Below are 14,372 nucleotides of genomic sequence, written 5' to 3'. Positions count from 1 at the left end.
GTAATAATATTAGTTTCTTGAAGTGTCTTTTCATTCCTATTCCAAACTCTGAAATAACACAGTTATATGAATTTGAATATTTTAATAAAATTACACAAACAATTACAAGCTACAAACGAAACGTTCATTAAATCATATCTCGCAAAGCCGACAGAAATTTCGTTAATTCATATTGATAAATTGCTGTAACAAAGTTATAGTGCAAAGACTTTTGCCCTTTATTAATCGAGAATCGAAATCGGACCATTATATCGCTGTCGACTCTAACTATAATGAAAGTTAGCCGATAACTTATCAGCCACGAATGGGAACTAAAAGTGACAGTTAATTTATAAAATGATGAGTTAGAGACATTGCCCGAAAAATGCTCAGCGGGTACAATAAACATTATGGGCGCATTCATTAATAGCTGGCCGCTGACAAACGGCTCTTTCAACCCCCCGCTCCCCCACTGACCTCTCTTCCGCCCTCGCTTTACCCTGTTAAACCCATCAACCCCTCAGCACCCTCCTAAGCCTCGTCTCCCTTCCTCCCCCATTCGGCCAGGTGTAAAACTGCGCGGTCACGGCAAGACGGACATGCAATGCGGCTAATATGTTTTTTATTATAAAAGCTATACCCATTGCATCCCTAACACTATCACACATATGGATATTTGTGCACTGATTTGTTGATTTGATGAACATAAATGATATTTTATATGTATAAGATATTATAATTACATAGTTACCATTATTATGTAAGGGATATATAACAAATATGGTTATGTATATATTGAGAGAAAACTGTATTATATTTTGTGTTAAATTGTTAAAACTAACACAAATAAACTTATTCCTATCTATATTTTTAAAACGCTGTACAAATACGCTTTTCACACGAACTATTTATTACAATAAAACATTGTCATCTTAACTCAATGAATACATTTGAGTGACACAGTTTCCAATTCGATCGTCCAATTTGAAATTCAAATGTAAGTTCATATTTCAAAACGAATTTAACATCAATATAATGAGATTTAAAGCTTATCGTTACTTCAATATGTTTCCATTTCGTTGGTATTCATCGAAATGTGTCCGCGGACGAGCGGGCAAACAAACCGTGCTGTCATAAACCAGATATTTTACTATCAATTTATTTGTAGTACAGATAAATAAATATTTTCATTGTTAACGAGTTACGAACGTGTCAGCGTTCAGCTTTGTATAAATTGAAGAGAGTTGACAGTACTTACCTGTTTCCATTGTAGGCATGAGTCAAGTGATTTTACCATGTAATCGACTTTGTGATATCTTGAAAGTTTGCAATGAGTAATGTAGACGACAATCGTTAAGGGACATGAATGTTTTATTTTTACAGGCACATAATAATATGTTATATTTTAATATAATGTCGTAGAAAATATTAAGAAAAGTACATCAAAGTTAGATCTACGTTAATCCTGCCACCGATCAAGATTTGTTGTTAAAGATTATTGAAAAATGTTCTTGTGAAAAAATACTGCACTAATTACAATGTTCAAACAGTAGTGTATTTATATCCTTACAACATGACCAATATAACAATTCTTATAAATAAAAATCATATTACAAAAATACAACAAAGAAAGGTGTTAAAAATTTACAACAGACTTTTATAGTAAAATCGAAGGACATAGAGTAAAAAGTTTGTATAGTGTCTATGGTATGCAAAAGTGGGATGAGGGCGCTACAGTTGCGTGCTGTGTGCTGCTAACTCACGCTGTGGGAGCACTCACGTTGAACCTTTGTTACATTCCATCATACATGAAACCGCTGGTAATACTCATTTATACGACGCAATATAATTGAAGTAAACCATAGACAAGAGAATATTATAATTACAATGTATGTCTAGATTAAGTATGTATTATTCTAAAATTAACAATTTTGTTTACATATTTATCTATCTACTTTCGTACTATTATGGTAACTATCGATGATTGAAAAGATATTTGTCGATGATATATTGTTCGAATTTGTTCATTAATTATTGAATAAAATTCGAACGAATAAAGGACTTAATTATTTTTCTTTACAAAGTATTAAAATTAAATAACAATTTAACTAAGTTAATAGTAATGTTATGTTTTCTTTTGTTACTGGAAAATTGTGTAACATGACATTTTTTATATCAATCATCCCCCTTGCCACCCTCGATCTGACAGTACACAAAAATTATGGGAAAAGCAAACATTACTCGAATTACAATGTCTTTTGCGTCAATTTAGCGCCACCGTGGGACTAAACGTCCTATATTACTTTATTAACGTGTTTGTGTTCCGCTTCATTTGACGGTGACCCTATTTAATAAAAGGGTCTTTAAAAAACACCTCAAAAATACTATGAGATGGTCACTTTGACTTTAAACTAATACTATTGCATTAACAACATTAAAAATATGAATTTCATAATCGTAACTGAACGCGTTGACATTTGTACCGGTAAATTGGCAGTGGAAACGCGGCTTAATATAGTAGACTACTTAGCTAAGTTATACTATATGTAATATAGTATTTTAACAACAATCGTTTCATTGAATTCAGTAAGTTAAAGTTTAAGTAAAAAGTTATCCTAACCCTAAAACCGGACATTAGAAAACTATAAATTATCAGCATATCGTTACTATCGTAGCAATAAACATACCAATTAACCCCAACAGTAAACACAAAAACTACTTTTCATAATTGCTGTTTGACATTAAAAAAAAAAATAACGTATTTTAAATTTTAGACGAAGGTAGAGGGTTAAACATGTCTTATTTTCTTTTAACACACTCCACGATAGTACTGTTTTAACCGTACGTTTGTATTAAACGCTGCGCTTTCTACTGCTCTATCTCACAATTCTGCCCTCGTGTGAAACTACGATAACGTTTCACTGCGCCGCCCACCACCCCTTAGGCGGAGTGTACATGTATCGATCGTGGCCGCCCGCCTATGGGCCGCCCTAGGCACCCTCCGTCGCTGATATGTGCACAATGCTTATAAAATGTTATTGCTATAAGTTATTGTAGTCATAAGTTTTACAGTACTCGAAGATTACTCATAGGTCTACGAAATATTATATATGAATTAAGAGGTAACAAAAATTATTAAGTTACCAGCTTCATAGTTTAAGTAATTTTTTTCTTATTTTGAATTTTAATACTAATAGGTATTCGTAGACAAAGCGAAGTAACTCTTGCCCACAGACATCGTCATTTGCAGATCCATTGCTTACCAAATAATCGACAGAAGAACCATGTACAAAAACAGGATTGTGCCTCTTTGTAAGCGTTTTCTTCTCTTCCAAAGTCACTTCCCCTTGGAAGAAAAGACTGGGAAAGGGGAAAGAACCATAATTAGATACCCACTACTTAAATAGCAACGATAAATACACCTATTTTTGATTAAAAAAATATACTTTTGTTTCTCTTAGGAATAGAACCCTAAACGACGAGTAACGAATGCCCTAACCACGGGCTATAGGGTTCGTCAAAGCTAATTAATATTTGAAACAATCAATGATTATCATAAGAATGAATCATGGGACATTACAATACGTCCTTTGCTAAGGGCAGCTTTCTCCGCTGTTCTGTTCGTCGCGTCGTATTGTTACTATCGCGAGAAAGAATAATTATAAGCTTGATGTCGCGAATAATGCTATTATCTTGGCCAATGATAACTTAGCGTTGGATAAACAAAAGACAATGGTAAAATAAGCTTTATACCGTATGTATTAAGTACCATATGGATGTTAAGCGAGGAAGATAAATCTTGTGGAGCGTATTGAAGAATGAGCCGAGTGGGTGTTCAGTTGAATTATGGAAATAGAGCGTCGGCACGCGCCAACGTGTTCAAACAATACCATAACGGGAAGGGGAACGCAATTTGAATTCCTCACATGCATAGAGAGTTGATGCTGGAACGGCTACAGGCTCTTTCGTAATCTGATTATTGCAGTCGCGAAAATTATAAAGACGGCATTGTTTGCAAAAATGACATTAATACTTCTTAGTGGCAATCTTCTTTCAAGCTGAAACGAAACGTAGAAATCTGTATATGTTTCGTATTTAATTTACAGATTTAATGACGTGACGACACATAGTAATTTCATCACTGAAATGGAAAAGAAAGAAATTTATGAGTCACATTAATACAAAATACTTATTGGATTTTATAATTTTTGTATTGATAGTTTTATACGTAGCTATATTTTACATTGCTTAATTACAATACAATCACGTACATTCATGATCTAAATTCCTATTTCAAAAGTCGACTCACAAAAAGAGGCCGTTCGTAAAAGCGAAAGAAAATTGCTTTCATATACTGTCGGTGGTCACGCGAAGCCTGGGCCGTGATTGGCGGACTAATGCGGGAAACGAGACGGAAAGCTCTTTGTCGACGATAAACGGTTTATGGACAACATATACATTTTGTCTCTTATATATCACATTGTGGGGTCTACAGATAGACAGGTGGAAGAGGGGACGTTATTTATCTATACCAATCTTTTGCTACTATTTTATAAAGACTAGCAAACTTCCCCGGATTTTCTGAGTAGATATATCAGTTGAAAATTCATATTATGCCATCTTATGGGACTAGGACTAATGCGATACGATTTAGGGTCCTTCAAAAAGCGAGCGTATCATAATCTTAAAAGGTGGAATGCATCAGAACTCCTGTAAATCCAATGCCGGTATGCCGGCCATATATTGCGAAGACTATTTAATATAAATTTTGGAAGATTTATTCAGGTAACCCAATTAAATAATATTTAAAATTAATTTAAAAATTGATATATAAAAACGGATTTATCGCTTTTTATTGCAAGTGATAAGGAAAAATGAATTATTGGAAAATAATAACAATGATTTCACATGCATATTATACGTATTTAAATTATCTTATCTAAACAGAGTAATACTACAATGATAACGAATTATTTCTGAGGATAACAATGATCAAATAACGTAACTATTTTATCGCGCTTTATCCAATGAAAAAATATCTCCATACTAATTTTTTATACCTATAACTTTCTTTATATAACTTTTCTCCAATCTCAAAAATATAAATGGTATTTGTGTAGTGGATTCTGATTAAATAGTAAAGATCGTGCGTTCATTGGTTAAATTTTATCATAAATATAATTTGTAGAACAAGGAAATTCAGTTCACATTATACGCTAGTTAGGAATCAGTTGCTTTCCTATTTTCTTTACAGTGCCAAAATTATCTGGCCTGTTGTATCAAAGTGAAATGAATGTAGCCTTTCTGGGATGGTAGTAATTTTTATTTCATTTCAAAAGGAACGCTTACGTGATCCTTTTTTTTTAAAAACTAACAAGTCGTGTCGAGATATTTTAGAATTTATGTTCATCATATTTTACATTCGATTCTCTACCAGCTGCCTCCCTACCCACCATAGAGCCTGCTTCTTTAACTTCATTGAATAATTTCCTTATGTATAACCTTATTAAGGGTTTTCTTTAATAGTTTTAATTTCAATTGAATCCACTAGATGGCACTGCGACCTTGTATCAGGTTATTTTGTTGGAAGATCCTAAAACTCTGAATTAATCTTAATATAATATAAGACAACGTCTGCTTAGGACGCTAGTAATGTTTCAATCTAATCTCACTAATAGCAGTAATCTACGCCGCATAGTGACTTGATAAGGTGACCGAGCGCATTGGTGACGGTTGTCATTATAAAAAACGTCACTAATACGTCTCAGCCAATGGCCTGTTGTGATGTCACAGTCATCGCAAACGAATCCACACGAGCGCTACGTTTGAAGTGCTTACAAACCGACAAAACTATTTGAATTGTATTTTATGTGCATACGAAGGACATTTTATTACGTTATGTATGTTTTATAGGCACATTTTTTGACACAAAACTTTCTTTAAATAGACATAAACGCGTATTATCAAAAAAACTATTTTTGTCACCTTCATAGTGCAGGAAGTGAAGGGTTAAGAGTGTGGAGCTATGATTTAATTTCAATGCATTAAATATAAAGATAGTACAAAATTACAAATTTTGATAAATACAAACTACGCCTAAGATAATATAAACGATAAGTTAAGATAATATAGATACATATGTATAATATATAGGTAACAATTAAAAATGTTTGCTCTGAAATGACTCTAATTATTAAAATTAATAATAATTTTGTTTTTTAATTACGCAATAGTATCAAATTAAAAAATACATTAACATTTAAAAATGTACTTTAACTATCGAACAATTCCTAAGGTATTCAGAACATGGAATCAACAATTTAAAAATGCGAGATAAAATCAGACAAAAATATAATTCTCTAAAGTCTTGTTTAAAACCACAGGAGGTTCTTTAATTTCACAATAGCTTTATTCGGTATACGCCAACTGATTTGCCGGCGTCTTAAATGAGCTAAATTGAAGCGAATAAAGCACCTTACTACTCGCCTAGGGCAAAGACTAGCCCACGTTATAAATTCAAAATACATATAAGATTATTCTCAAACAATAGTAGACTCCACAGACCTACTTATTCCTGGTAAGACTTAAGGTTTATCACATAAATTGGGTTACAACAGCTTTATATACAACATATAGGCATCATCCTATACCTATTAAAAGTTAAAACAATATCGTGTATTACTTCTTTACTTTTAATGTTTTACTTTACAAATTTTATGTCAAATATGTTCTTATCACTTCACTTGATTTACAATATACACATCTTTTAATTGTAAAAAAGAATAACCAGGTTTCTCCGCAACATTTTGAATGTTTTTGAAGATGGTTACGAAGAATACTATTATAAGATAACAGTGGTAGATGCCAGCAACAATATATGTTGACTGAATGAGCCAGCTCGCCCGGTACAATACCACTACTACTCGGAAGACAGGTGGAAAGTGGAAGCAATTCCGTGTGACTATTGAGTGTACGTGCAGAAGGCCTAATTTTAATCCTCTTTCGCTTCCCAACCTTTTCTTTTAAGGAAAGGATTTGATTTGATGGAGGAGTAAACGCATAGGAAAGGAAAATATTCTCTTTCTGTGCTCCCTCATCTCGGACGATTAAAAGTAGGAGACGCATTTTCATTTGCAGATGTGGATGCGCAGAGGTCGCTTCGTCATTTCGACAAATTCAGGTGACTGCTTGCTCGCTCATAATAAAAAAAAAATATTGGTATTTTAACCCTTTAAAAATCGTTTACATGCCTATTGAGATGGTCGTAATGAAATAGTTACCTACACAATATAAACACCCGTGAAAATGCATAATCCTTATGTTAGACAAAAAGTGACGTATCTGTAATACGGCCTAATCTGTGGGACGTTGCCTAAGCTCGTCTAGCCGCAATGGAGGAGACTCTGTCGCAATCGTTCGATCCGCAAAGGTCATGGAAGGAATTTGCGCGGTCCGGCTCAGTTGCGACACCGAGCCGCGCTCAGAAGTTCCAATCGTTAAACTATGCACCGAGCAGGGAGTTCACGATTTCTCACTCGGATAGCGGACCACGGAACAGGTTGATCGGTACCCGAGATTATAATTATTGATGCAAAATAATATATCTCAACCGCAGCCCCTCGGCCCACAACATTAACGTAATCGTCGACAAACATATTACATCTACCTCCTTCGATTTATATCACCGAATAATCTGTTAGCATACCTTCTATTATTACTAATTTAAAAATGTTTTTATTATTAAAAGTAGACAATTTAAGTTAGGTACTTACAAAGTTTGGTGAAATTCGGTTTAATTTAGTGTTGTTATTCTAACTTACACTTCTTAAAATACATGTCTTATTTGTGCTATGAAACATCTTGTAGAACTAAAATTCTAAAGGAATTGACAGAGATTTCTACACGCGTGCATAAATTTACGTGAACATACTCGTTACTTAAGTAGTCCTTTTGCGTAAGTTGTAGTAGTATGAGATAAAGGGTAAGTAAGCTATAGAAAACGGAAAAGAATAGTTTTAAAACCAACTTTTAACATATATTTTTTTCACTGCACTCTTCTCAGGGTCTTATAAAATGATTTAAAGTTATAAAATTACGGGATGTCATTTTAAATACGCTATAAGATACTAAAGGTTCGTCACCTGTGGCAGCGGGGAGCGCGTGGGCCGATCCATTGTATGGTAATTGTGGACCTCAACGCACCTCAGCCTGTCCGCACGCCGTGAAGAAATTGGAAAATGTCAAAATGATTATGGACCTACAATTTACATTTACAAGAATTTTAATCTAAGTAAAACAAACAGATTTGATTGAAATGTATTGTTGAACAAAATCTATTTTAAGTTACTCTATTGACCTAAAAGTTTGACAATGATCACAATAGGCACACGTCAGTTTAGCATTACTATCTGTTATGTATATCACCATTTGTTCATCGTATCTACATCGTTATTTTAAATTGTCTCTTTGTCCTGTAGACATCGGAGCTGGAATCACTGCTGTGCAAGCAAGAGGGCGCATCGATCGCGCCAGCCCAAATGGACCTATTCGATGGCGGTCCGTCTTCCAGAGAGGATGCGTTCCGGCCCGCACTATGGGAGGACATAGCCTCTTCAATAAGAAACATCGATCCAGAAAATGCAAACATGCTCGCACCGCTCGGAGCGACCCACGTGAAACTAGAAGCTGACGATCCGATGTTAGAGGAGTGCGCCACGCCACTCCTCAGTCCGCTAGAGATTAAAACGGAAAGGCTATGTGTACCTCCTACATATGCTTTTCCGCCTCAACCTCCGCAGCATCAGGTGCATGTCCAACCGCCGCCTTCGTTCGCCAAGTATCCGCCATCGAGACTTGTGTACATGGCACCACTCACTCCCCCCGGCTCAGACCAAGGCAGTCCAGGAAATAACATGCAGGTAAGCATAATTATAAATGTGCTATGCGATTGCCTGCGATGACGCGTATGATGGTACCATCTTATGCTAAGCGATTGTTATTTTAATCTGTTTATATAATTTCTGTGGTAATAATAACTTGAGTAATAAAACTTGAGTTAATCGTGGCTAGTGATTAGAAAAAGCATAATGTAATACTTGTAGGGAGGCACAAGACGGACGCCGCCGCCGCCCTACCATCCTCCGCCGCTGCTGCGTGCTCCTCACGCACCTCACCCGTCGCACGCGCCACATGGGACCCACGGGACCCATGGAACCCACGGGACCCATGGAAGCCACGCACCGCACACGTCACATCTAACTGCCCATCCTTCAGCGCACAGTCATTTACATCCACAGGTAATTGTTGACATATTAAATTTTATTAGACCATATTTTTGAGCTTATATTATTGTAATGGCCAGGTACCAAATATCTTTTATTAAAAAATTGAAATTAAATATTACTGCACAATCTTTATTTTTAATAACTGAAGACGCCATTATAATAAGTTTAAAATAAGAGACGAAGTCTTTGTTTATGTGTAGGTATTGCAGTTTAACATATTCAGATATGGCGACTCTATAGAGACTCTTTGGTTACATCGGAACGTCAAACGTATGATTTTAGGTTGTTTTGTTCAATGTTCAATATTTTCGCGCCTTAGAAACCTTATAATAATCTAAAAATTATAAGAAACACATCTGTGTATGTTAAATCATAGAACAACATAAAACAACGACTTTTATGCGGGTCTGAATCCTATACAAAAGGTAATGATTTTTTTAAAAATAAATGAACCTCACGCGTCAATATTTGTTTAGCTATTCATACTCAACAATGAAGCTCAAGCTAAAAATAAGCTATATTCAATCTTGTAAGTAAAGATATAAATTATGCGTTATCTGTATAACAGTTCTATTTATTTTATAATAAGAATTATTTATCTATGACAATTTATTGTAACGAAATAAATAACATAGTTTTTATGTAGTTTAAGTAGCTCAAGACAAAATAGGAGCGAAGTAACTATTCTCTGTATCGGTATTCGCTACCCATGTTAAAATTTGTAATGCGGGAATGTAGGGCAGAGTAAAGGTGAGCTCGGTCAGAACTATCGTTTATATTAATGCCGATAAAATTACAGGAATTTTCTTTCACTGCTATTGAGCTGTAGTTATAATAAATACCAGTTCCGTGAATATCGCTTATTAATAAATAACCTATAATTTATGTATTAACTAACCAATTATTGCAGAAAATACTTAATATAATACAAACCAAGTACCAAGATAATTAGATGGGATAATAGAAAAAAACATATAATAAGGTTTGTGATTGGAACATTATTAGGTTCAATGTTCACGTAGCTGTTGGGGGCTCGACTATTGCCGTTCTACCACCGTTTTACTATGGAATACACCGCGGATACTATACAAATTATACTACTAGTTGTCGCCCGCGAATCCGTCCGCGCTGCATTAAGAAAAAAACTTAATTAGTAGCTTACGTGTTCTGCACTAGCAGCCGTTCTGGAGATACCTTCAAACAAACATCCATCCATACATCCGTCAAAACATTTGCATTTATAATATTAGTAAGATTACTATACGAAATGGCACGCGACTACTCGTTAAAATCAGCTGTAGGTATATGGACAGTTTAGAACTGTCTGCAATGACAGCTTGATGTCCGTGTATGGCAACCATAAATAGGAATAAATCATTAAAAACATTTCAAATCGCCTATGCTTCAATGAAAGGAGGAAAGAAAAGACTAACCGCGTAGTGTGAAAGGTGAACACGGATCTAACTGCATACTGTGTACATAACATCAATTAAATTAGTATGACTCATGATACAAAGATCTCGAATTCAACCGCACTATTCGTAGTAATAGGTAATTAGTTAAACAGTTTTCAAGGCGACAGACACTGCACATACAGAAAATAGACATTGTTTAGATGTACTGTGTTATTTGTTGACTTACTAGATGGATGTTTGAAGGTATCTCCAGGATGCCTGCACGGATCCCGCTGAAATTTGGCATAGATGTAGAACACAGCCTGGAAGAAGACGTAGGCTACTAATTAAGTTTTTTTTAGTTCCGCACGGATGGAGGCGCGAGGGACAGCTAGTATTTGATATTTCTTATGTATGTAAAGATCAGCGAACTGTTCATTATTTGACATGAAGTAATTCAATTGCTCTTTCACCACATATGTCCATAGCGGTCACAGAGCATTGAAACTACACGTACGGTCGTAGCAGAGCGCAGTAAAACCATCGTTGTACTAAAATCAATTTTTCTCGTATCCAGGCGATGTCACAGATGCAGATGGCGCCACAGCAGTCTGCGCAGGCGCACAACCCTGCGCTATCCCACTCACGCCTAGATCCTCCGCCAAATGTCAAGTACAATCGGCGGAACAATCCAGAATTGGAAAAGAGACGAGTCCACCACTGCGACTTTATTGGTAATTTTATACCTTATACTTCGTAAAATTTCAGGATCTTTAATAGGTCGACTGTAATAGTAAAATTTCACGTCCCTAAAAATTATATTGATCCATATTGTCATCTCTTTCATTCTCTCTGACAAAACAGACTATACTATATATCAATATAAGCATAACAGCAGTGGAATTCTACGGTTAGGCGAACCTTTCGGTATAGATTACGAAACGTCAGGTCATAAGTCAAATTTCGACATTAGATGTAAACCAATTTTATGCTAGACTTAGTTGTTCTGACTAAAGATTATTAGTAAATTAGAAAGTAACAATAAAATGCATTTTTATTTATCGGATTAAAGAAAAAAAATTGTACTTATTTTTTAAGTATTTTGTACTTTAATAAATTTCAGGTTGCACAAAAGTTTACACGAAAAGTTCGCACCTGAAAGCTCACCAGCGTATACATACAGGTAAGAAACATGTTTAAATATTTTTTTATTCTATTCTTGATGTCAATGTACCGCCATTGCGAAATATTTGTAATTTATTGCAATAGCGAAAATTTTTATAATCTGTGAGATTTCATAACAGTAAATTATGTTGCAAAAATAACGTATAAAAAACAAAAGCCACGTTAACACGTTAATAATAAAAGCACAGCGAAAGCTTTGACAGAAACAAAATTAATATAATTGTGAAACATAATGTTAAAATTATGCATACTTTTATTTAATTTATTTAACTAAAATTTTAATTCATTACTAAGAGAATTGTGATACTATCAAAGTCTAAAAAAAATAATGGAAAACACATCTATCTTCTTTTTTACATTAAACACGCATTAAATTGTTCTATTACTTATAAAATTTTCTGTTTTTTCATTAATTTATAGTCTTAAATATCTAAAAAAAACTATAGCGTTTATAAAAATTATCTTCTATCTCTCAGGTGAAAAACCGTATACATGTCAATGGCCGAATTGTGAATGGAGATTCGCCAGATCCGACGAGCTAACTCGTCACTACCGCAAACACACCGGCGCTAAACCCTTCAAATGCGCGGTGTGCGATCGCTCCTTCGCCAGGTCTGACCACCTCGCACTTCACATGAAGCGGCACCTGCCCAAGACGTCCAAATGACACGCAAGGAGGGGCGGGGATCAGCCGCCCGCGCCTCCACCAGCACAGGTGAATTTAACTACTTGTATTTTTAAACATGTTGGCAGATGACATTGTGACAGCGGCTCGTGGAATGTTTCGAACAACCGAGATATTTGAAAAATACTATACCACAGTTATCAATGTATCATAATTGGTTAGTTACTCCTAAGGTGCAGCGATCTAAAGTGCATCTTAAAAACCCATCTTAACCTCCGCCATTACAGAAAATTTAGTTACTAAAATAAAAGGAAAGGACTACTAGAAGACAAAATCAAATATCTACTCTTTGTTCCGATTGCGCGCTTTAACCTAGTTTCGCATAGTGCCGAAAACTTAAATAGCCTACACGCCTTATATTTTTAATCCTCAACCATTGTGACGCGATTGTGTCAACAAAATTCGTAGGCAAATGCTGTTTGGCAAAAATTATACACTATAAAAGTAATCAAGAAATTAAATAGATAATCATTGTGCTCATAAATAAATGCGGAAAATACACGAACGAAAAAGCAACGTTGTTAAATTTAATAGGAGACAAGTTGAAGGCGGAACACTGGCCAGTTACTCAGTGAAACAGCTGTCATTTTCGTTAACGTTGTAAGAGATCAGGGTAATTGAAATCCCGCATGTTGAAGCGCGTTGGTACACGCCATATCGACTATATCCCTTCACGACTTAAAATAGGTATTACAATTTAATATAATAATACCCTGCACGTTTTTAGTTGGTATACCATCGTGCGGTATGCACGAGATTCAAGAAAAAGTATGAACAGTGTAATTAAATCAACCTAATAAATTAATGAATGGTCTGTCCTCGGCGGTATTTCCAAACCGCTACGACTTAGGGTCTGGCTACGCATTTGCGGTTCCTCTGATATTGCTGATGTCCATGGGCGTCGTTGAATACCTCGGTGTCCCCGCTGCTCGTTTGCTCCCTTCTGTTATAAAAAAAACCTACTTATTACTACTGTACTCCATAATATTTCAATTCCATTGTCCAATAAGCTACGTTGACTTTACTCCATCAGGTACGTTTTACAATATTTGACCATTTTATCATATTTCTTTACAGGAGGCTATCAATGAAAACATCTTTCTTGAGTGCGATCTGGATTCAAGTCTGATAGACACCATCTACGGTGTACCGTGACTCAGCACAATTTGTATCAGAACTGAAGGCCTGACAGTACGGGCTGACTCAATTGGATTAGAAGTACAAGAGCTAACTTGCTTCAAAATAACTTTATCTAGATCTAAGCTTCGGTTAGATTGCTTTCAAAGGATGGCGTTACTTATTTTACTGTCTCAATATAAATTTATTTATTAAGATAAATGTGATGAAAGATTATTTCTCACGTAATACCAGTTAACCAATGCGTATATTAAATATAATTGTTTAAAATCACAATAGGTACAATCTATTACCAAGGAAATCGCTTTACAAACAAATATAATTATTATTATAAATTATTAGTGCAGTCATCTATTAAGCAACATAAAATAAAAAGTATTTTATAAATTTCTATATGTATATTAAATAGATATGATTTGAGCTTCGCGACACCTTGCAAAATAACGAATAATTTACAAAAAAAAAATATTTTTTTATAATTTAAATTTCTGAATGTATAAAAATTATTATCAATTGTATAAATCTCGTTTTAATAATCTGTGCACATGTATTTTTTTAATAAATAATTATAAAATTTTTAAGATACTGGTTACTTAAAATTTTTGCTCACCGTGAGCAATGGTGTCGCGAGTAATTTGTTCGAAAGAGCTCTAAGTATTCATTAGATATGATTAATTTATTGTAAGCTAATTTAATTTTAAGGAAAAC

The 14,372-nt window shown here is 34.7% G+C and overlaps 1 protein-coding gene across 1 annotated transcript; it reads left to right on the top strand.

Moving 5' to 3' along the window:
* The first annotated feature begins 8,425 nt into the window (after window positions 1-8,425).
* LOC106113658 (dendritic arbor reduction 1) lies at window positions 8,426-14,017 on the top strand. Its single transcript, XM_013306509.1, has 6 exons — window positions 8,426-8,897; window positions 9,081-9,275; window positions 11,235-11,391; window positions 11,781-11,840; window positions 12,319-12,557; window positions 13,605-14,017. The coding sequence occupies exons 1-5, from the start codon at window positions 8,517-8,519 to the stop codon at window positions 12,507-12,509; spliced, it is 984 nt and encodes a 327-aa protein (XP_013161963.1). The 5' UTR covers window positions 8,426-8,516; the 3' UTR covers window positions 12,510-12,557; window positions 13,605-14,017.
* Window positions 14,018-14,372: the final 355 nt, after the last annotated feature.

The sequence above is a fragment of the Papilio xuthus genome, unplaced genomic scaffold, assembly GCF_000836235.2.
Source record: "Papilio xuthus unplaced genomic scaffold, Pxut_1.1 DF828177.1, whole genome shotgun sequence".
NCBI lineage: Eukaryota > Metazoa > Arthropoda > Insecta > Lepidoptera > Papilionidae > Papilio > Papilio xuthus.
The sequence above is the reverse complement of the archived record's forward strand: the minus strand, read 5'-3'. Positions and strand labels throughout refer to the sequence as shown.